At 33.0% G+C, this 22505-nt stretch overlaps 2 protein-coding genes across 2 annotated transcripts in view; both read right to left on the bottom strand.

Moving 5' to 3' along the window:
- LOC142342955 (transmembrane protein 120A-like) overlaps positions 1-22505 on the bottom strand; it is a 241844-nt gene that overhangs the window by 87217 nt on the left and 132122 nt on the right. The gene's annotated exons all lie outside the window — the stretch shown is intronic.
- Positions 31-8310, bottom strand: LOC142351186 (uncharacterized). The gene is made up of 5 exons (XM_075403346.1): positions 8121-8310; positions 5369-5529; positions 4457-4743; positions 3752-3878; positions 31-212 (listed from the first exon to the last, which is right to left on the bottom strand). Exons 1-5 carry the CDS (start codon positions 8297-8299, stop codon positions 31-33), a joined length of 936 nt encoding a protein of 311 aa, XP_075259461.1. The 5' UTR covers positions 8300-8310.

Raw genomic sequence — 22505 nt, 5'->3', positions numbered from 1 at the left:
GCGAAAACGGAGAGTGAAATAGTATTAGCTTCATCCTCGCAGAAACTCTCTAATTTCACTTTTGCCGATGTTGTAAGAGTCGACCTTGATTGTCTTGACAGCTTTTTTCCAGCGCAGTTTGGTGTTCCTCTCGTGAACTCCAGGCTGGGTTGACCTCGCCTGCCACTCGTCTCTTTTTTCCAAACTGGCCTTCTCTTCATGCAGTTTATAGTCTAGAAATTATTTTACACCGAATAAGGAGGCTTTGTAAAGGGGGTTAGCACATTATGTTCGAAGCTCGCTCATCCTTACTTTTAGCTTTCTTGTGGAGCAAATGAGGCAGGAATGGGAAACATTCAAATTATAAAAGAATATTTCATGCTCTGTAATTTGAAACTTGATGGATTCTAAAAGAACGACAGGCATGTATACAGGAGACGTTGAACTGATCTGAAATTGAATTGATCAAAACGCTTGGTTCAAAAAATGAAAACTTTTATGCAATTTCTCATCAAAAAAACGTTTTCGCAAGAAAACACCTGATTTTGCAAGCAATTCAACATCAATAAATTTGGAATGAAACATTGTGATTTGTCATTATCAAGAAAAGCGATAAGACAGCCAAAACAACAAAAATAGGAGCAAGGCCAACCAATTCACTAATATTTTTAGACTACAAAGTAATAAAGTTATAGAAACAGCTATTAACTGGAAACCTGAAATAAGTCTAAATTTGTTCTACTGGGAAGCACAACAAAAATTTAACAAAAATCACGAAAAATATCAATAAAATTTTGCATAATAATTTGAAAACAGCTGGCAAAAATGTCAAAAGACCCTTAGCTGACAAACACACCTCTGACATTCGGTTAAAGAAACTTAAATTTTGATCTACGCACTTTATTCATTCTTTTTTACTCATTTTGATTGAAATCATTGCCAAAATTTGTTTTCTCATTGACGTCGAAAAGTCGAAACTGAAGGAACAGACAATGCAAAAGGCAATTCAAATACAACAAAACAATCCATACAACAAAACAACTCAAATTCCACGGGTTGTAAAAAATCAGGACAAAACCTAATTTACAATCAAAAAGAAAAAAATTTACAATGAATTAACAACTATCATCGACTTCTGAGAAAATTACATTTGTTAGTCAACAAAGAACACGAGTCTAAAAAAACGAATATTTAGGAATTACACAATTATATTTCTTTCCGCTAAATAGCGCTGATTTTTTCGAAGGTGCCTGAGCTGCACAGAAACTTAAATGCTGCATATGTTTTTGTTATGGAGTCTTGCAAAATGATTGGTTCTAAAGCGGTAAACATTTAAAATTTCAAATATTGTTATTTAGAATGAACCTGTCTAATGGAAACACATGATATAAATTTTGCCTGGAAACTTTTGTTGTTAAAATATGATACGATGTTTAGAAAAATTAGAAGCTCGTACCAACCCTCCAGAGTAGATCAGAGCTGGAGCAGGTAATTACACCGTTAGGTGCGCTATCAGAACTTGAACAGAGCTCCCCCAGAGTAGGAGACCTCTCAACTCCGGGTCTTGTCCTAACAGAGTAGAACACAGAGAAAGCCTGATCTGAGCCCAGCTCTATCAAGGATAGCCCATAATAGGGCTACTCTGGGAGCTCTTCTGTCAGTTGTAACCGCATACTTCTACTCTGGAGCTACTATGTCAAGCGTAAAAAGTGACCTTATCAGACTCTGATCAAGCTCTGAGAGTTTCGCTGAAATTACTCTGTTCCAGGTCTGATCTGAGCTAAGGTACGTGAGCCCAAGCAGAGTTGAAGGATCAAAAAGCTCAATTGACCGACACACATTATGAGCATATGATAGACAATCAATTTCATCTACAAAATTTCTAGTAGCAATTTAACCACGCTACCATTAACCTCGCGGTTAACTAATTAAGACACTATTAATCATAGTGAAAGAAATCTAGATCAATTTATTTTTTAAAGCTATTCGTTTAGGTGTCAGATAAGTTGTATGGAAAGTGGAGCGGTAGCTGTGAGCCGCTAGTAAATTGAAGGCATAAGCATTTGAAATCGCCCTATGCAGTTTCACATTAATGCTCCTAAAATAACATTTTCAAGACCTTTTCGGATTGATATCGGACATTTTTTGCCAGGTAATCAACAACTGGCTACTCTAAAAAGAACCAGCCAATGAATTTGTGCACAAAAATTTGTTTTATATAAGACCATAAGATAAAAAGTTGTTCACTTAAGGAATATAACAAAAACGTTATATAATATAAGTTATAACGAAACATATATCATAGCATATATTATATAACACGTGTTATACGTTATATGGAAACAAATATTGTTATCTAAAATTCAGAGCACTTCATTTATTGCTGATTTTGCTCTCTCAGAAATGTTGACACGAATTTTATGTTTTTAAAGAATTAGTAACAACTCACAGCCTGGTTTTTATGATGACGAACTGAAACCCTTTTCTTTGACAAATTACGGCTATTTTTTAGCAATAGTTTTTGTTAGTTGACTGTATTATGGTATAAGAATCGTTCTCAGTACGAAAACGCACATTTTATTGTCCACGTAAACTTATGAAAGCAAAGGCTTTTGCTCACAGAGATCGAAAAATTCTCAAAAAACGGACCTTCTTCGCTATTGACCCCCCGCGTTCTACTGACACCAACAGTTACAGTGCGTTTCATTTCATAGTGTAAAAATGGGGCTCTTATGCCTAGGCGTTACAAATAATTTCTTTTTTTGCGGGCGAGTGCTTGTGTTTAATATTCAAAATATAAGATCTGAAGTACTTTTTTAACAACAAAACCCCTCTCACAGGTTACGAATTGGATAACCAAGGAACTTGTGAAAGATATCCCACAATCGGTTGTTTTGTTCTCAAAGTTTCTTCAATTTCTGATTGAAGACTACAAGCAAGTTCATGTAAGATAAAGATGCTTAATAAGAAATGACATTCATGAAGTAAATGTTGTATTTAAAATCGACTGTTGAAATTGCCTGGTCTCCTAATAATTGAATTTGATAGAATGATGTTTTAAGACAGCTGGGAATACTTATGGAAATATGTATCCAAAACACAATATAAAAGAAAATTTCCAAAACCTGGCCTGGCCTGGCCTTAACAGGGGAGTGTGAAGTTTTGTAATAACCAACTGTTTCGAGTAAAAATTTTATGACCATCGGGTGCATTTTCAAAACGCTTTATAGTTTGAAAGCAATACCTTAGACATCTTACAAATTTAATACGGCCTTAAACGGCACTGTACTAAGTTTTGTAATTTTTCGGTGGCGAAAAAAGTTAAAACCAGTGCCAAAAAAGTAATTGAAAATGACGTTTATAAAATAATCGTTGCATTATATATCGTTTTTAAGAAGTTAAACTATAGAAATAGGTAATTATATCATTTTTCTACGTTGCCGTAGAAAACTTATTACGGCCTTAAACGGAGCCGTACAAAGTTTTGTAATTTTGCTACGGCATCGTATAAGTCTTAGTATGTTTTCAAAGTTTCGTCTAAGCTGGGCAACCTGGGTTGTTAAATTTAAGAAGAATAAAGGAGAGCTAAAGCAGAAATTGTATCTGAAGCAGGTAATCACAAAAAATATTTTAATTGCGGCAAGGAAAAAACTGAACAAATAAGGCTTAAATGGGGCAGCTGTTACAAAGTGGGAAACTTGAAAAGGGAAAACGTTATGATACACACATGTTAGCATACACATAAACGGGAAGGATTCGAAACAACTCTAACTAAGGAGGAAGAGGAGATCTCCGAGGCTGTTGATTTTGGACTTGCTCTTGACACTTGTGTCCCCTCCTGGTATCAGAGTGGATATTCTTCTAAAGTAGTCCGTCTGTTGCCTCTGCAGCTGCTCTTGCTAAAATGAGCAAAACGTCTAAGAAATAGCATGAACAGAAATTGGAGCACACTTGAAATTTTTTTCTGCGATTGTAACGCACGTTTTGAGATGCACCTGTGGTCAGAATGTCACGTAATTTTCTGGGATCAGATCACTTTTGGTGCAAAAATGACGGTTGAGTGTTTGTGTCTATCTAGTCAAATTTAAAAGGGCCTGAATTTTCCGCCTGTGTTCCGCCTGTGTCCGCCTGTGATTGTTAATAAAAATTTCTAACCATAACAACTTTTATTATTGCAAAAAATTATGAAAAACTAATATTTGATTTGCATAGCCTCTGTATACCCATTGAAACGAAACTTGATAGCCGTGATAAGAAACATGATAAAACATGGTAAATGTTGCCAAGATCTGGCCATGAAGAATATGTACATGAAGATGAAGAAATGAACATGAAGATATGTACGACCTTGTATGATCTTTGCATGGCTAAGAAGTAACAAGATCGTGGCAACAGTTTTCAAGTTTTGCAAGAATTATCAAGATCTTGCATGACAAGACAGGTTATGTCAAGTTTCGTTTCACATGGTATTGCATACCTTGCATTTCAATCCCTGCAACATTGCATCTTGTCTTTTCTTCTGCAACATTGCGTAGTGTCTGTGTTTGGCACTCCCCACCAACACCTTCTCCCAAATAGTGTCATGACACGAGTAGCAACTCCTCTCCTCGGGAGCCAGAAGAGTCTTCTTGTAAGCAGCTGTTTTCTGGGTGTTGCTGTCTTGGTTGTTGTTGGAGGACGAGGCGATGGGGTCCGAGGAGGGGAGGGGTCCTGGGCACGAGTTGATACTGTGGAGAGAGTCGAATAGTGACTTATTGGATGAAACTAAAGTTAGGGGAAAAAAGCATACAAGTATTACAGAGAGATAAGCAAATTATGAGAGAAAATAAAAGAAATTATGACAAAGTTTTATTTAAAATTAAGATAGGAAACGTTGGAAGAGTTTATCTCTGATGTTTTCATGTGCTCATATCCCCGTGTTAAAATTTTAAAATACGGAGTTCCTGTATCCTAGTTAGTTAGTCTTCTTTGGTGATCATTTTCTGATTTTGCCCAAGAATTTTTTCTTTATTTAATAACGCAATGACAAATTTTATTAGCATATTTCGTCAATTTCGAAGTAATTGAGATTTTGTAAAAATTTTGGTGGTGTATTGAATAGAAATGTTCAATCAATTTAAATTATTACCATGTTTCAAACCAACTAAGATCATAATAATTTTGAATGCGCCAAAGTATGATCGCATTCAAATCTTAGTGTGGAAATGAATTAAGTTCGCAACCTGTAGCAACGGGGGGGGGGGGGGGGGGTTGTGAAGTGCGTTCAAAAGAACTCCAAATTTCAAACGGGCAAAATTGTGATGATAGTCAATTCTGAGCAAGCCAAAGTCTTAAATTTCAGTGTGATTGAAAATTTTAGCGATGAGCAATTTTAAGGAAAGTTAGTAACCTAAATTTGAGTAGATTTGAGTATCTTTTGCATACTGTCTCTTCTCGTCGTTTCTTCTGAACTTGTTAATTGCACTCCTCCTCAGGTGGGAATCAGTGTAGGCTGGTACTTTGAACAGGTAACCATATTTCTGCCAAATCAACTTCTGATCCAGTTCCTTCCTACACATCATACCACATATTGGTCCAAATCAGGTTAAATTACTCAATTTATATCTGAACCAACCCCATAAATCAAATTGGCAAATTTTATATGAACAATGAGAAGATACAGCCGGGAGTTTTTCCAATACATTTCGAATTAAACTTCAATCAAATCAAATTAAAGACGAAAAATCTGGCATTGTTAATAATTGAATTCAATGTTGATCTTTTCATGAGTTATGTTTCCACGAAACAATTAAATGACTAATTGAGAATGTGAAATTGAATATTGTATCGATTTATGGCTACAGCTAGAGAGTTTTATACATTACAGACAATGAATTGTTAATTACGGTCCATTATTAAGTCAGACATAATGCATCAGTTTTATAGATTATGAAAAAAAAACTCTTGCCCCCCCCCCCGGGAAATGGAGGCTGAACTTGCTACTCAGTTGATCACATAGTAATGATACCCGAGTGATGAGATCTTGAATCTCAGAAGAATCTTAGAAGATCGTGACAAATCGAGACAAATATGAAAATACAAGTCAGCCAGCAGTTATATCAATCAGCAACTCTTTGATTTCCTGTTAAATCTAGTGATGTGCTGAATCAGTTTTTGCAGAAATCTTGCAAAATGATCCAGCTTTAGATGATTCTTTCAAGACTCTTAAATATTTCAATCTGGGACACAATGTAAAAACGTGTTGTAACTCTGTGAAAAGGATATCAGGAGTGTTCAAAAGATGAGCATTCAAATTCAATCACAATTCAAAATCTTGCAAGTGTAACCCAATACTTTAATTAAGCCCACGTGTTTATATGGGTTTTCAAAACACAGATTAGGGACCCCAAGTGTTGTTGGATCCTTGCCAGATTCTTTCATGAAAGTGAATTATTGCAATTTTTTGAAAAATTTACTAAAATCTTTACCGAAAAAAATCAATTAACGAATACAATATCCCTTTCTTCTGAAATTGTTCACTGTGATGCGTTTTTCTTAACTTAAATATTTCTTGGTTGCCGGAGTTGACCCGCAGTGGATTTCAGCACTGCATAGGTAAACTTAATAGAAAACATGACTGTTGCAGAGCAAAATGAAGTATAAAACCAAAAATCAGACTGATCAGAACCATAGCCGACTGCCCATCATCTGGACATTATCGTTAAACTGTTTTAATCTTGTATAAAGTGGGTCGGGGTGATAATAGACTTAGGTGATAAACTCTGCGACCAAAATGGCCCGCGAAGTCCTGGTTAAATTTACCACGCATCTTTGCAAGGCAGTGGCCAAATAGAGCGGCCAAATAGCCGGCGGAAAACTTTTACTAAGTAGTGACATCACAAAAAACCTTTTGCCTTTTTCATTGTTAATTTGTGTATTTTCTGTCATTGCCTGCTGAGAGAAACAAAGGTAGAGAAGCACAATTTCTAAGAGTACCGATACAGCACTGTAAAGAAAGGTACCATTACAGCTCGCCAGATGAATTTCAAGTTGATAGCATCCGGGGAGTGTGAATTCGTGCATGTTTGTTCTCGAATGTAAGTAATGATGAAAGGCTATGTTTGTTCATATGTTATTAATTACCTTCACGAAGTAACATTATGTTCGCAACTTTGATAGGATGCAAGATTTTGGCATCACAAAAGCGTAAGCATAATTCACACAAAAATTGAAAATCAGATTTCATGTTTGTATGAATACCTACTTCGAGAAACCGGTAATGTGAGAATTACTCATGAATAATTGAAAGCATTGAAACGAATAAATGAAATTGTTGAAACCCTACATTAGTCTGGATCTAAAGTCAGAAAACGTTAAATCTGAAACTTTAAGTCTGAGGTTTAGAGAACTTAAATCTGATGTGTTTTAATTTTTGATGCGTAGAAAAATATGATTGGCAATAACAAAAGTGCAGGCAAATGGCGAGGTTCTTGCCTTGAGATGACGGTTTAATGAACATGCTCCACCTGGATTTTTTATTCAAAAATTTTTTCTAATTTCTATATTAACAGGGGTATACTACTGTTTTGTTTGGGGACTATCGCATCATCTGTTTCCGCATCATCTGTTTTCTACAATAACTCCCGAAAATTGGGCAAATACTTCTAATTCTAAAATTTGGATATTAACCTGCTCGGTCCGGAAAAATTGGGGCATAGTCAAGCTTCATCTGTACAAAATTTTTGTCCCGGATCTCCGCCTAACTATAGCATTATTATGTTTGAATTCGATTCGGCCGAGTTGAGAAGACCGAACAAAAACGACAAAAAAATTGTAAGAAATAAGATTCGGTCTGTTCGTTTTTGGACGCAAGAGAGATTTGGCTTGTTCGGTTTTAGAAGATTCAGTATGTTCGGTATTTAAACGTAAGAGATCGTCGAATCCACTTATGAATAGATTTTAAAAAAATTTATTAATTAAGTTTAAGAAAATTTTAAAAAATAGTTTAAAAAATAGTTTAAAAAAGTTTTAAAAAAATAGTTAAAAAAGTTTAAAACTATTTTTTTAAGCTTAAAAAAAAGTTTAAAAAAAAGTTTAAAAAAATAGTTCTGGAAAGTTTAAAAAAATAGTTTGAAAAAATAGTTCTGGAAACTATAATAAACCTTCTTCTGTCTGCTTTCTGTGTGTGTTGTAAGAAGTTTATCTGTTGTTGAAGTCTGTCATTTTCTCGTATATTCATCAGGATGGCATTGTCCTCGTGGTTCTTCCGCATCACTCCACCAGACACTCCTACTCCCTTTCCACCTCCACCTCCTCCGCCTCCTCCACCCACACCCACCATCCACTTTTAATGTATACTCTATTTCTTATAAAAATTGGAGTTTCGTTTTGTATTTTTGTCGCCTCCCTGTATGTCACTTTTGTACCGCAATTGAACACAAAATGATTAATGGTTTTCTGTTTTCTGAAATTTATCAGCAATGATGGGTCATTCAAATTTCATTTCAGGCATTCTTGGTTTTATCGCTCTAGGTCCGTGTAAGATAAAGCTATATAAAAGACGCACAGTCGAAAAAATTTGAAGAAACTAATGTTAGTCCATTTTTCAAAGAGAACATATTCGAATAATATAATTTCCAAAAAAATTGATATCCGTGGAAGAGAATCAAACGCCTGTCACGTGATTATGTCTGTGTTTATATCCACTACTAAAGCCCAAACTCAGACAGGATTTATAATAAAACTGCGGCATTAATAATAGCTAAACGTGAAAATGATGAGGCTGATTTAAAATACAACAAAACATTGCGTGTTTATTTTGATAACCAATAAAGGCGAATTTCGTATAGCTGTACTGTAATGAGTAGATGTGTAGGGCAGCTGACATGACACGCTTCAGTGCTCGATCTCAATCATACATCAATCATCATTTGTTTATAATTTTAGAACATAACAATACATTCGAAAGGATACTACGATATATTTCAAATTATCTTCAATATCTTCTAAAAGTATGTAGCTTGCACTAATTTGAAACGAAGAGCATGTTTTTGGAGCTCACAATGACCGCTATGATCCGGCTAAAATTATGTCGCTCTTTTCCTCAGTTTTTTTGTCCTGTTTTGATGTAAGAAGAAGGGGAGGGAGACTCTCTCTCTCTCTCTCTCTCTCTCTCTCTCTCTCTCTGCGCATAAGATTGTGTGACGGTAGGGATTTTAGCATGGGACACGTTTGTGGGAGCGATGCATTTCAGTGAGATGGATACCTTCAAAAGGCAGAAAATTATATTAAACTTTTTAAAGTGGGCTAAGCGGAGTGCAATGAGCTGGCTTAAAATGTTCGAAAAGAGGGTAGTTTTTTGAAGAGGCAATCTAAAATTCCTCAAATAAGTACTTTTTAAAAAAGCACTGACTGTTTTAGGGTTTAGTGAATGTTGATCTGTTGATAAGTGTGCAGAAAATAAAACAACATTAATTTCATCGGTGCTTTGATCTAAAATTAGGATTAGCTAACTTATTACACATCTTTCCGAAATGTCTGTCAATTGAATTTTGCTACAAAACAAAAATTTTACTGTTTTTAAATTTTGATCAGTCCGGAAAATTTAAAGAAATATGTAATCTAGATAGATCAACGCATATATAATTAGGACCTAATGAAGTAGAATCAGAGCTTTAGGAAATTAAAAATATCAGATTATCCTCCAGTGGAACTTGTTATAATCTTTTATAATTCATTTCCGCCGCACATTATTGTTCCGACCCACATGTGGGGGGAGGAACTATACATTCAAATGGGTTTTTTTGTTCAGTCAATTTTGGCCGATCGATATATTCATCGTAGAGAAATGTGAGTGGTATCATTAAAAAGCTCATCCAGCATAGAATTCGAAATTAAAAAGATTTTTCAGTGTTTAAATTCTTGTGTGAACACTGGACATTTTGTTCACTTTTAGCATAATTTTCGTTCAAATTAATGTTTTTTCTGTAAAACTAATAATTCAAGATTACACTTCATGCTACTAAATGAAACAATTTTGCTTTCCTATTAGACGAAAGGCAAAAAATGCTAATTTTGGTCTCATGGGTAAGTTTACTATAAAAAAACTCGAATTCTATTTGAGAGCTGTTTTTTCTAGAAAATTTTTCGCATTTTTTTGTTTTTTAATCACTTATAGACTAGTCACTTTTCATATCGAGATTCTGTTGTTGAAAAATCTAACTTACAGTAAAATGAAGCTCAATTAACAAAAAATCCGTTCTCAAGGAGTCGTTCCTGTTTTCCTTTGGCTTCTACACTGAGTTTTCGTAATTTTTAAAGAAATTTTGATTCCTTTTGATATTTTACTGAAAATGTTAAAAACAATAATATAGATTTTACGTTTAAGGACAGAGAAAGCTGGCCAACTCGTTTTAATTGAGCTTTTTCGTTAAGACTTTTGCAAAATATTTCGAGTTTGATACATTTTTTTTAAACTCAAAAAGGGTTCCAAATAAGCTTCTGATTCCTACTTCGTTTAAATTTGCAGGAAGTAGAGGTCTAACGTCTGTTGCCACAATCTTTGAAAACTCCTTGAAAAAATAGTTGTACATTTGTTTCCTGTAGGAGTTTTCTGAAATTAAATTTTAGCCAATTTTTGAAAAATAAACCTTAAAATAAAACAAAGTGCATGATTTGTTTGTGGTTTATTGAAAAATTTCATATAATAAATGATCTATTTTGCCAATATATGGACTAAGTACTTGTTTTTGTTGTACGCTGAGAAGAATCAGGGCTAGGGGTCAACTCATTGTGGATTCTTACAATCAATAATTATTCGGATTATATAAGGGCGATCTTTTTCAAAAAAACTTTTTTGAGGTTTTCTTATTTTATGTTGATTACTGCCATGAATTATCTCAAATGACTTCCCAATCAATGACTATCAATCCTATTCAAAACAAAATAGGCCCATGTGAAAGCGTAGTTTGTCTTCAGAGAATAGTTTAGATGGCTTTGAAAATGTATTTTCGTAAACTTTAAATGATTTCCTTTTGTTTTGGATTCAATTGTAAAAATTTTGGAGCCACATGACAACGTATTAATTAAAGAATCAAATGGATTTCTAATTAGCTGCAGGTGAGTCTATACAATGCCTTCAGTTATTATCTGATGCCTCTTATAACTTCGTATTTTATATGTATTTGTTTTAAGAGAATATTAGCGGAGTTTTGAAATTTGTCAATCTTATTTCAGGCCAAATGTAGTTTAGTCTTAATTTATAATACAGGGCAAAAGGTATTCCAAGCGGAGAAAAAATACTCTTTTTATTGGTATTATTCTCATGTAATGCTTTTTTGGATTTCTTAGTACGAAATTAGATGAAAATTTTGAGAAATTTTCCTGTATTTGAGTTGGTTATTTATTCCTTTTAAACTAATCATATTAATTATAGCTCCAATTAGCATTGAAAAATTGCGCAAAATGAAATTTTTAATGATTTCCGTGATTAGCTGATGGTTTTAACGACTGCGAAGCCGTTCTCTCCAAACTTCTTGCTTGGACTTTTTTCTTGTGGTTCTTTTCGTTTTCATACCACATATCCCTTTCAATCAAAAGCCCTAATTGCTTCTATAGACAATTAAATGAATCTATTTACTGATTTTGGATCGAGCTAGAAGTTTCAATGACTTTCAGTTATTTGTTTTAAGAAAATCCTTTTGTATTTTCCAACTTTTGCATTTTTTCTATTATCTGGGTTGTTTTTTGTTCTCTTTTCAACTTATCACACTTAATATAGCTGTAACTGGCATTGAAGAAATGCGCAAAAGAACCTGTTCAATTACTTCAGTTAAGAGTCTACAGTTTTAACGGCTGCGCATCCGTGCTCTCGCAGAATTTATTAGGGTTTTTTTGGTTTTTGCCTGTAAATGTCGTTCTTTTTGTTGGCGTTCGGTATTTTTTATAAAAATTAAAGAATTTGAGCGCTTCCACGACCGTTTACCTGAATCTGTTTCAAGTATAATTAACAGTTCAGTTTATAATTAACGTTTCAGTTATAATTAACTGAATTTCAGTTTATAATTAACGGTTTTAAAGACCTTCAATTATTTTCCTTAAGAAAACGTTTTTGTTATTCCCAATTTTTGTTATTTTTGTCGTTTACAACTAACTAAGTCCTGTTATTGACCGAACTCATCAATTTTCCGTTGCTCTGAAAATTTCTGCTGTTGGTTATGATTTGACAGATGTCTATGGAGCTTAAAAATGTGTTTTCATAAGAATTTTGCGAGTTTTCGATGCTGTTTGGTGTTTGTGGTTCATTTTGTTGTCTTTTCCACAAAGAAGCTTTACCTAGAAGACCCAGTTAAAATCAATAGGGACTAAAGCAAATCATTCAGTTGAAAATTTTTAATGCTTTTTTTATTATAGCTATAATGGCTGCAACACTGTGGCTTCGATAAATTGTTTGTGGAACTTCTAGTTTATCCGTGTTTGCTGTTTTTGGCGTCCTACGATTTGGGTTCAATAATAACAAGCCCAAATGGATTCTCGAGCGGTTGCAAATTAATCTGTTTTTGTTTATAGTTCACAATCTATGGTTTGCTGGATCTTTTAAAAATATTTCTTAAAAATTATTAGATGTCACTTTTATATTATTTCTTACAACTTTTTAGCTCGGTCTCTGTAACGATAGGTCGCATACTATTTCCAGTAGACCAAGATCCAATCTTTATAATAGTTTTATTTTCATCCAATGGTGTCTTGGGTTTGGTTCCACGAATTTTTATCTAAGAAATGTGTGATTTTTGGACATCCGCTCATTCTGAGTTTTCTGTTTCGTTTCCACATTATCACATTCACGAGTTGGCCCAATTGGCACTGTTAGTTTTGCAGTCGTCCAGCATATTACGGATAACGACAAGTCTCAATTGCTTCACGTATAATTTAGCCTTCCTAATGAGCCGAGTTGATACGAAGCGCTTTCATTTCAATCAATTTAAAATTGTTCTGTTTGTTTTCAAAAAAAAAAGCATTAAGCTTTTGAACTCTGTCTTTTTTGCTCTTTATTATCGCCCTGTCACGGAGTCGCATTATTGAGAGGTCTTATATCTTATCCAATTAACATCTAATGATGTAAAAGTTGATTTGTTTAGATCGGGTTTTATAGGATTCGTTCTTCATTTTGTCATTTTCTGTTTTCATCGGGTTTTGGTCGTAATTAATGTTTGCTAGTATTTGTTTTTGGGTGTATCTCATCCAGTAGTCTCATTGAGGATAAGCTCATCGGCTCTCTAATTCAGCTTTAATTGTTTGCTGAAGGATATGAGAGTTTTTGAACATTTTCTTTCTCTTCCTCTTTTGGTAGACTAATAAATCAAAACCTGGGTGGGCGGGGTCGGAACATCATGTGCGAACGCACATTACCGAGCCTCCTTGTATTAACCTAAACGCGTAAAAAGTTTTGGTGAGATTATCTAGCAAACTTGAGATTAGTTTTGCGCCATCGAGACTAGTTTTGCCCATATTCAGTCATGAATGCCCTCTTTTTTTAATTTCTTCCGATATCGTTGTTCAGTTTGATCGGTTATTATATTGTGATTCTAATGTACGGCGCTAAATTCACTGACGTTGTTGGCAATATCAAGAGATCAGTGACTTTTTTATTGCTCGCTTATGAATGTCCACCTAGTGATCTTAGAGATCAACAAGGAGGCTCGTTAATGTGCGTTTGCACATGATACTCCTACCGGAGCTCATCAACGTTTTTTACTTAATTGTCAACCAATGAGGAGACAACAAAAATAGGTGTTAGAGTTTAAAAAAACTACTAATTGAACAAAACCTAACTACTAATTGAATTACATATAGCCATGCCTCATGACAGCGATCACGTGATCTGCCATTGAAGAGACTATTTGTAACATTGAAGTAACAATTCGTCCATTGAAGTAACAATTCGTCCAAGAGAAGAAAAAAGAGATTAAAATCAAAAATCAATCAACAGTTTTTAAAACATTGAAGTGACAATTCGTCCAAGAGAAGAAAAAAGAGATTAAAATCAAAAATCAATCAACAGTTTTTAAAACAAATAAATTCAGAAGTCGAAAAAATCTTTTGCTTATGACAAAATAATTCTTGATAAAATTATTAAAAAATTATTATGAAGTTAATGGGACATGTCATTGAATAGACCAAGCCATAGGAACAAACTGAAAACGCAAAAAGTATCAAAAAATTACGAACAATTAGAAGAAAAACAAATTATTGAACCGTTAGAATCATTAGCTATTACCTGAACATTATATTTTTTTATTTCAGTTTTTACTTATACTAAATCAGCTAAAAATATACCGAAAGAATAAATAAGTTCAATTGGGCCACAATTGAAAATTAGCGGGATCTGTTATTAACTGAATGTGCTAAAAGAAGAGAAAAAGAAACACAATTACACCACTCACAAAAATTGTATGAAGACGCATCTAGTCCACCAAACAAAACATCAGTTACGACATGATATCAGAAGACATGGTAATTTTTGAAATTCAGGGAATTGGATTGGACCTCTCAATGACGCGAATAAAATACAAGTTGACGAAACAAACAACAAAAACTGAAAAGTTTGAAAAATCTTCGAAATTGTATAAAATTATGAACCTTAAGACTTTTCATCATTAACTGACTGCTTTGAGTAACATCATTCAGTCAACCAGCAATTAGAAGTTTATGATACCGGGCAGCATTTTACGGCTATCTAAGGAAAAAAGTGCAAAAACACCAAATTCAAAAAAAAATTAAGCGAGAAAAGTGTCAAAGCCTTAGGGAACGATTTCTTCAGTAACTCTTTTCTCATTTCAATTAATTTTTTAACAACAATGGGATTGTTTTTTTGTTACAAAATGAATTGAAAAAAAAACAAATTGAAACAAATATATTAAAACCACGAAGTTTTTTAGAAAACCAATAGCATCGAAGCCAATAAACTCAACAGCTTTCAATGGAATTGACTAAATACGCTAAGTTCTTCCTCGATGGGAAGTCAATGATATTTCTCAGTCCTAAGTCATCAAAACCTCATCACAATAAGTTGTATGGCAATGAACTAAAAATTAAGACCACTAAATTTTTGGGAAAATCCCATGTATCAACGTCATAAAATTCAATAGCTTTCACCGGAAGCCAATAAATACGCTTAATTATGCCTAGATGTGACGACACAATTGTTCAAAAATCGTCAATAAGACATTACAACATGTCCTTGACTATGAAAACAACAACATATACAAGCAAAATTCAAAAATGCGTTGGCAAAGTGCTGAAGCCATTTAAATCAGAAACTTTTTCTACTATCCATTGAACGTCTTTTGTAAACCAATGGGAAATATCAATATTAGGATAATGTAATAAGATTTCAAAAGGAATCAAAATTACGAACAAATAAACAAAAATAGAAAAAACTATGAACACTCGTGCATCGAAGTCGAAAAATCCAATAGTAAGAAGATAAAACCCCTAACTAGATAAATTTTTGTTAAATTGGAAAGGATACTGGTGTTTGCATTACTGAGATCATTTTATGTTCAAAAAAATATTCAAACAAATGTTTTTAAGGTCTTAACAGCCTTTAAACTCAATAGCTTTCAACGAAAGTCAATAAATACACTCAGTTATGCCTCCATTTGAAGACAAGGATGTTTGTCATGCAAAGGTTATCATTAGGACATCACAATATTTCTTATGACTATGAAAAAAAAAACAAATACACGCAAAAACCAAAAATTCTGTAGAAAAATGCAAGTAGATAGTGTTGAAGCCAATTAAACCATAAGTTTTTTATTCTCTGAAAACTTTATCTATGATCCATTGAACGTTGAACGTTGATCATTGAAATCTTGAAATCATATAACCAATAGTTAGAAGGTAAAATTACTAAACAGAAAATTTTGATGCGGTAGGAACGAAGGGTTCCTGCCGTCACTGAGATTGATTTACCATTCACAAAAATAAGTTTATGATTAGTTAAAGTTAATAAAAAATTTGAAGATTTATTTTCAAAGTCTTAACAGCCATTAGCTGTCCACTCAAAGCACTAGATAGGTTCGCTTAATGCTCATTACGAAACCTTTTGCTTTTTTAGTCAACGAGTTTATGCCATAGGATTCCAAAAATTTAGGAACACCTTAAAAAGAATGTCAAAATTTAATATAAAATTACGAAAACTGAGATACGAATCCAAAAAAACATAAGCGTTTCCTTGAAAACGAATTCTTTGTTCATTGGGCTTCCTTTCATTGTAATTGAGGAATCTCAATAATTCAACTTCGATATGAAAAGTGACTATTCTCTAGGTGACTTGAAAAAAAAATACGCAAATTTTTCTATAAAGAGAGCTCTCAAATGGAATTCGAATTTCTTTATAGTAAATTTCCCTTTGAGACCAGAACTAGTCTTTTTATTGCCGTTTGTCTATTAGGAACAGAAAATTGATTTATTTTGTGGCGCGCAATGTAATTTTGAATTAAATTTTTCATAGAAAAATGTTAATTCAACAAAAATTACGGTTAAAAAAGAAAAAAAAGTAACCAAATATCCCGTGTTCATATGAAAGTTTAAACCTCGATAACTCCTCAAAAAACGAAATTAAAAAAAATCTTTTTAATTTCGAATTCTAAGCTGGAAAAGCTTTTTAATGATACCACTCACATTTCTCTACGATGAATGAATCGATCGGCCAAAATTGTCTGAACAAAAAAATCCATTTGAGTATATAGTTCTTCCCCCACAAATGGGGTCGGAACAATACATGATCATTTAAGCTCAACTTTAACTGTGATGCGATTCTAAATGAGCTTTATACTCTCGAGAGATTGAGCAATTTTAATAATCACACAAAGATTATTTATAATTTCATGACAACCAAACTTCTTAGCATGGCATTAAATTGTTTTTTTTTTCACATGGGATCATTAACTAAAAACTAATGATTCGTATATGATATTTGAATAGTCTCTTTTGTATTTTTTCTATATTCCAATATTATGCAGTAAGGTTTGTATTTCTTCACTATTTCTTGATAGCAGGCTCACAACTTATTGTTCCGACCCCAATTGTGGGGGGGGAAACTATATACTCAAATGGGTTTTTTTTATTCAGTCAATTTTGGCCGATCGATATATTCATCGCAGAGAAATGTGAGTGGTATCATTAAAAAGCTGGTCCAGCGTAGAATTCGAAATTAGAAAGATTTTTTTCATTTTTGTTTTTTTCGGGGAGCTATCGAGGATTGAAATTTTGTGTGAACACGGGATATTTGTTCACTTTTAGTGTGATTTTTTTTCAAATCAAGATTTTTTCTGTAAAAATAGTATTTCCAACTTAAATTTCTTGTCAAAAAATGAACCAATTTCGTCTTCCTAATAAACTAAGGCAGTAAAAAAGACTGGTTCTGGTCTCATGGGGAGCTTCAATATAAAAAAAAATCAAACTCTACTTGAGAGCTCTTTTTTATGAAATTTTTCTATTTTTTTTGCTTTTTTAAGTCACCTAGAGACAAGTCACTTTTCATATCGAGGTTCCATTAAGGAAAAACCTGCTTTACAATCAAATGAAGCCAAAAGAACAAAAAAACGTTTTCAAGGAATTGCTCATGTTTTTTATTTTAAATTCGACTCTGAGTTTTCGTAATTTTAAATGAAGTTTTGAATTTCTTTTGAGGTTATACTAAATTTTTGGAGTCTTATGGCATGGAATCATTGACTAACAGTGCAATATGTTCCGTAATGAGATTTAAGTGAGCACATCTAGTGCTTTGAGAGGACAGCTAATGGCTTTTAAGACCTTAAGAATAATTTTTCGAAAATTTTTTCGATTATTAACCAATCATAAACTTATTATCGTGAACTGTGAGTCAGTCTCTGCGATGACAGCGCCCTCCTCCTTCCTGCTGTCAAAAATTTTTATTTAGCTGGCGGTTTTATCTTCTAAATTTTAGTAATAAGACTTCAAAGACACAAGATTTCAAAAAGTTTTAAAATTTTTTTTGTTTATTTCCGCATTATTATTTAGTTTTGAAACCTTATCGCATTATCCTCAAAATGAAAGCTCCTATTGGCTTCAAGAAGACGTTCAGTGGTGGATCACAGATAAATGTTTCAGGGAAAACTTTATGGTTTCAAGAGGCTTTGGCCTTTTCTTCTCGCACGTCTCTACTGAATTTTTTATTTTTGCCTGATTTTGTTGATGTTTTCATAGTCATAAGACTTGCTGTGATATCTTATTGATCACCTATGAATGACAAACAACCCCATACTACCATTGAAGCATATTTGAGCGTGTTTATTGACTTCAGTTGAAATTTATTGAGTTTAATGGCTGTTAAGAATTTAAAAATACTTTTTCGAAAATTTCTTTGAACATTAACCAATCCTAAAATTTTAGGATCCTGTTAGTCAGTCTCAGTAATGACAGAATCCACATGCTTTTTACTGAAACTAAAGTAATTTCCAATGGCGGTTTTACCTTCTAACTATTGGTTTTATGACTTCAATAACACAAGAATTCAAAATTAAAAAAAAATGGATAGTTTCGTATTATGGTTACTTTTGAACTCTTATCACATTTTCCAATCATTATACACATAATCCAAATTTTATTCTCATCCTACTGACTTAAAAACGACATTCAGTTGATCACAGATACAGTTTTCAGAGAAAAGCTAATGGTTTAAATGGCTTCGAAATTTTCTTCCCATTCTTTTCTACTGAATTTTGCTGAATTTTGGTTTTCGCCTGTTTTCGTTGTTGTTTTCATAGTGTTAAGATTTATTGTGATCTCCTATTAATTATATATGCATGACAAACGTCCTTGTCCTGCCATCGTGTTATTTCTGAGCGTAGTTATTGACCTCCGTTAAAAACTTTTGATTTTATTGGCTGTTAAGACGTTAAAAAAAGTTTTTCTAAAATTTTTTTGAACATTAACCGATCCTAAACTTTTTTTTGTGGGCTATTAGTCAGTCGTAGTACTTACGGGACCTCCTTTTAATTCTAGTGCAGCTAACGTTAATCTGGTAAGCGATTTCATCTTCTATCTATTAGTTTTAAAACTTCAATGCCACGAGTTTTCATATATTTTTAAAAAAGTTTTTGGGTTTTTTATTATTCTTGGTTCCTTTTAAAATCTTATCACATTATCCTAATACTGATAGTTGCCATTGGTTAGGGAAAGACGTTCAATGGATCATTGATGAATTTTGCAGAGAAGAGCTTGTGATTTAAATGGCCTCGACACTGTCCTAAGGCACTCTTTTACTGAATTTTTGGTTTTTGCAGGTTTTTGTTTTTTTTTCATAGTCATAAGATTTTTTGTGATATCTTATTGATAAGCTATGCATAAAAAAATCTTTTTCTTGCTATCGTGCTATTTCTGGGCTTAGTTATTGACCTTCGTTAAAGGCTATTGAGGTTAATGGCTGTTAAGACTTTAAAATCAGTCTTAGTACTTTTGGGAACCCGGTTTTTTTTCTAATGCAGCCAAAAATAATCTGGTTAGTGGTTTTATATTCTACCTATTAGTTTTAAAACTTCCTTACCACTTTTTTATATATATATTTTAAATTTTTGGTTACTTTTCTTATTTTTGGATCCTTCTGAAATCTTATCAGATTATCCTAATGCTGATAGTTCTCGTTGGTTTAGGGAAAACGTGCAACGGATCATATATAAAGTTGTCACAGAAGAACTTATGATTAAAATTGCTTCGACACCTTCTTATGGCACGTTTCTACTGAGTTTTTGTTTGTTGCATTTCTTTGTTGTTGTTTTCATCTTCAATAATTTGTTGTACGGTCTTATTGACCATTATTATTGGTCAACAAACTTGTTGTCCCATGGAGGCATAAATTAGCGTATTTAGTGGACTCCGTTGAAAGCTAATGAAATTAATGGCGTTGATACTACGAGTTTTCTCAAAAATTGGTGGTTCTAATGTATTTGTTCATGATTGTTTTTTTTGAAACTATTTTGATAAACAAAAGCTTCCCATTGCTGTTAAAAAGTTCATTGAATATAGAAAAGTTTTTAGCGAAAAGTTCATTTCCAATGCCTTCGACAGTTTTCTCGCTCAATTTTTTTCTTGAAATTGCTTTTTTTTGCCTGTTTTTTGTTCTTTAGGTATTCTTTAGGTGATTTTACTCGAATTATTCCGTCAGTTTATAGCCTTTGTTCTTTAAAGTTTATGATATACATATTCAAACATTTCACTTTTTGTTGTTCTTTTTGTCAAATGGTAACTTATTTTCATCAATGAGAGGTCACATCCAATTTCTTGTATTCCAAAAACAACATATCTACTGATAATATTTGTCACCGATGCCTTGTTTGTTGGACAAAATGCGTTTTTATAAACGTTTTTTGAGTGGTCATTTTTTGCGCTTCTTTTTCTCTTCTTTCAGAACAATCGCGTAGTAACAGATCCCAATGGTTTAGAAATGTGGCCCAAATAAACTTATTTAATCTCTCAGTATAATTACTGCAGCTGAATTAGTAGAAATAAGAATTGAATTAAAAATACATTATACTCAGATAAGTGCTAATGATTTTAATGGTAGCAATAGTTTGTGTTTTCGCAAATCGTTTTTTTTAGATTTTTCTTTAGTTCGTTTCTAAGGCATAAAATACCCAAAGACAATAAATTTTTGTTTTATAGTAACTTTTTAGTTATTTTTCAGGGACTATTTTGATAAAAGATTTTAAAGTCTTTTGAAATTTCTTGGTTTAAGAAATGTTGATTAATTTTTTTAATTTCGCCTCATTGATCGTTCTCTTTTTTGACTTTTAAAATAGTCTCATCAAGAAAACTTTCCGTCTACTTTATAGTTAGGAGAAATTAAACTTGAGTAGTTAAGGTTTTATCTGACTGCATTTTGACGTTGTTACTATGTGCTTTTAAATTTAGATATTCAGTTTTTGCCGTGAAGTTTTTGTTTTTGCTATTTTTTTTGGTTGTTTTTTGTCTCGTAGTCTCTTTAAGGTCAGATCTCACAGGCGTTGTAATAAGGTATGGCATTATGTAATTCAATTAGTAGATAGGTTGTGAAACGATTGTTTTAACCTCAAACATCTTTTTTGTTTTTTCTTCATTTGGTTGACAATTAAGTCAAAAATGTAGATTAACTCGGTTCGGAACATCATGTGCCAACGCACATTAACGAACCGCCTTGTTTAAAAAAACAATTGACGAGCCTACATTGGTAAACATGTGAACGATCAATAATGGACAATATGCGTAAAAAAATAAGGCATGCCTCAAAAACGTCTTCCAAACTGCATTATACAATGAAAAGACTATATATCCATGGTAGAATGAGCAAGTTTAACAACTAAAAACAACTAGAAAGTTTCAAAATGGAAGGTGCAAAACACACGCAAAGTTAGCTCTGTCAAAATAGGCTCAAAATTATTAACACTCGTGAAAGTCTTGCGGGAATGTGGAACGTTCACGATAAATATCAGGGTTTGTCGTAAAAATCTTACTAGATAACAGCTGTCTCTTTCGCAACTCTTACAAGGTTAGCATCTATATTCCATCGGGCAAAAATCCTAAAGCTGTCCTTATTTGAATTAAAGCACAAATGTTCACAAAAAATTAATGATTTGATTGAATATATTTCATTTCAGCCATCATCGGGGAACTTCAATAATATAGGGCGAGAGAAATTTCATGAAATCAAAGTTTATAATGGCATAGGTTTTCGTAGACAGTACAGTGCAAAGTTCTTTTTTGGGTCGCAGAGAATTTTGCTGTCAGAAAACAATCAACCAGAAGAAGAAAACAACAGATATCACAACACAGAGACTTGAAGAATTGACAGATCATTGTCATAAATGTAAACACAAAAAGTTTTCCAAATTCTTACCATTTTGTTTACGATCACCTTTACATTCTACGATTCGTTCCTAATTTTATAATTTCAAAGATTTCAGGATTTTGTGTAGTAATTTAAATAATTTTATAGTGCTAAGACAGGGTGTTTTTGCTGGTCTCACTTGCTTTAAAAATTTTGATTATAGAAACTTTATTTTTGACTTGCTGCGAAGTGTGGGCAATTTCCTTTTTGCTTGAATTTTGTCTACAAGTACTTAATCTCATTAATGGCAGGTTTCATCGATGGCTAATGAGTAATAGGTGAATCCAATTAGTCACCTGGGCTCATAGCAATCGTTTCTAAGATTTTGACGCATGCTTCGCAAGAAATAAAATAGAAATTTTTGGTCTTAGATGTTTTGTTTTTCGTCTGGTCTCACAGTTTGGTCTCAAAAACTAAAAAAAATCATAACCGCTTTCTAGTACGGCGTACTTTACACGCTCCTTTTTGTTTACAACTTTTTATCTAACGTTTTTTTTTCACTGATATACCATTTTTTTTAATGTTAAATTGATTTTGTCAATCCTGCCTTCATTTGTAGTTCTAATGTTGCTTTTCAGCCATTAGAACTGCTAAAAAAGTGTTTTATGGCTTTAAAGTTAAGTGTTTTGGCGTGTAGTTATGACGTTCTGTTTCTTCAGCG

This window comes from Convolutriloba macropyga, chromosome 1 (assembly GCF_964194025.1).
Source record: "Convolutriloba macropyga chromosome 1, txConMacr16.3, whole genome shotgun sequence".
NCBI classification, from domain to species: domain Eukaryota; kingdom Metazoa; phylum Xenacoelomorpha; order Acoela; family Convolutidae; genus Convolutriloba; species Convolutriloba macropyga.
This window is presented reverse-complemented; position numbering and strand designations above follow the sequence as displayed.

Bases quoted from the DNA above. Each gene is read 5' to 3' on its own strand.
- LOC142351186 (XM_075403346.1), bottom strand. From the start codon at position 8,299: ATGGTGGGTGTGGGTGGAGGAGGCGGAGGAGGTGGAGGTGGAAAGGGA. The intron at 4,744-5,368 runs GTTACTAACTTT...CCCTAACTTTAG, and splicing joins TCAAATCTACTCAAATTTAG to TTTCATCCAATAAGTCACTA. The intron at 3,879-4,456 runs GTATGCAATACC...TGCTCATTTTAG, and splicing joins TGCAGGGATTGAAATGCAAG to CAAGAGCAGCTGCAGAGGCA.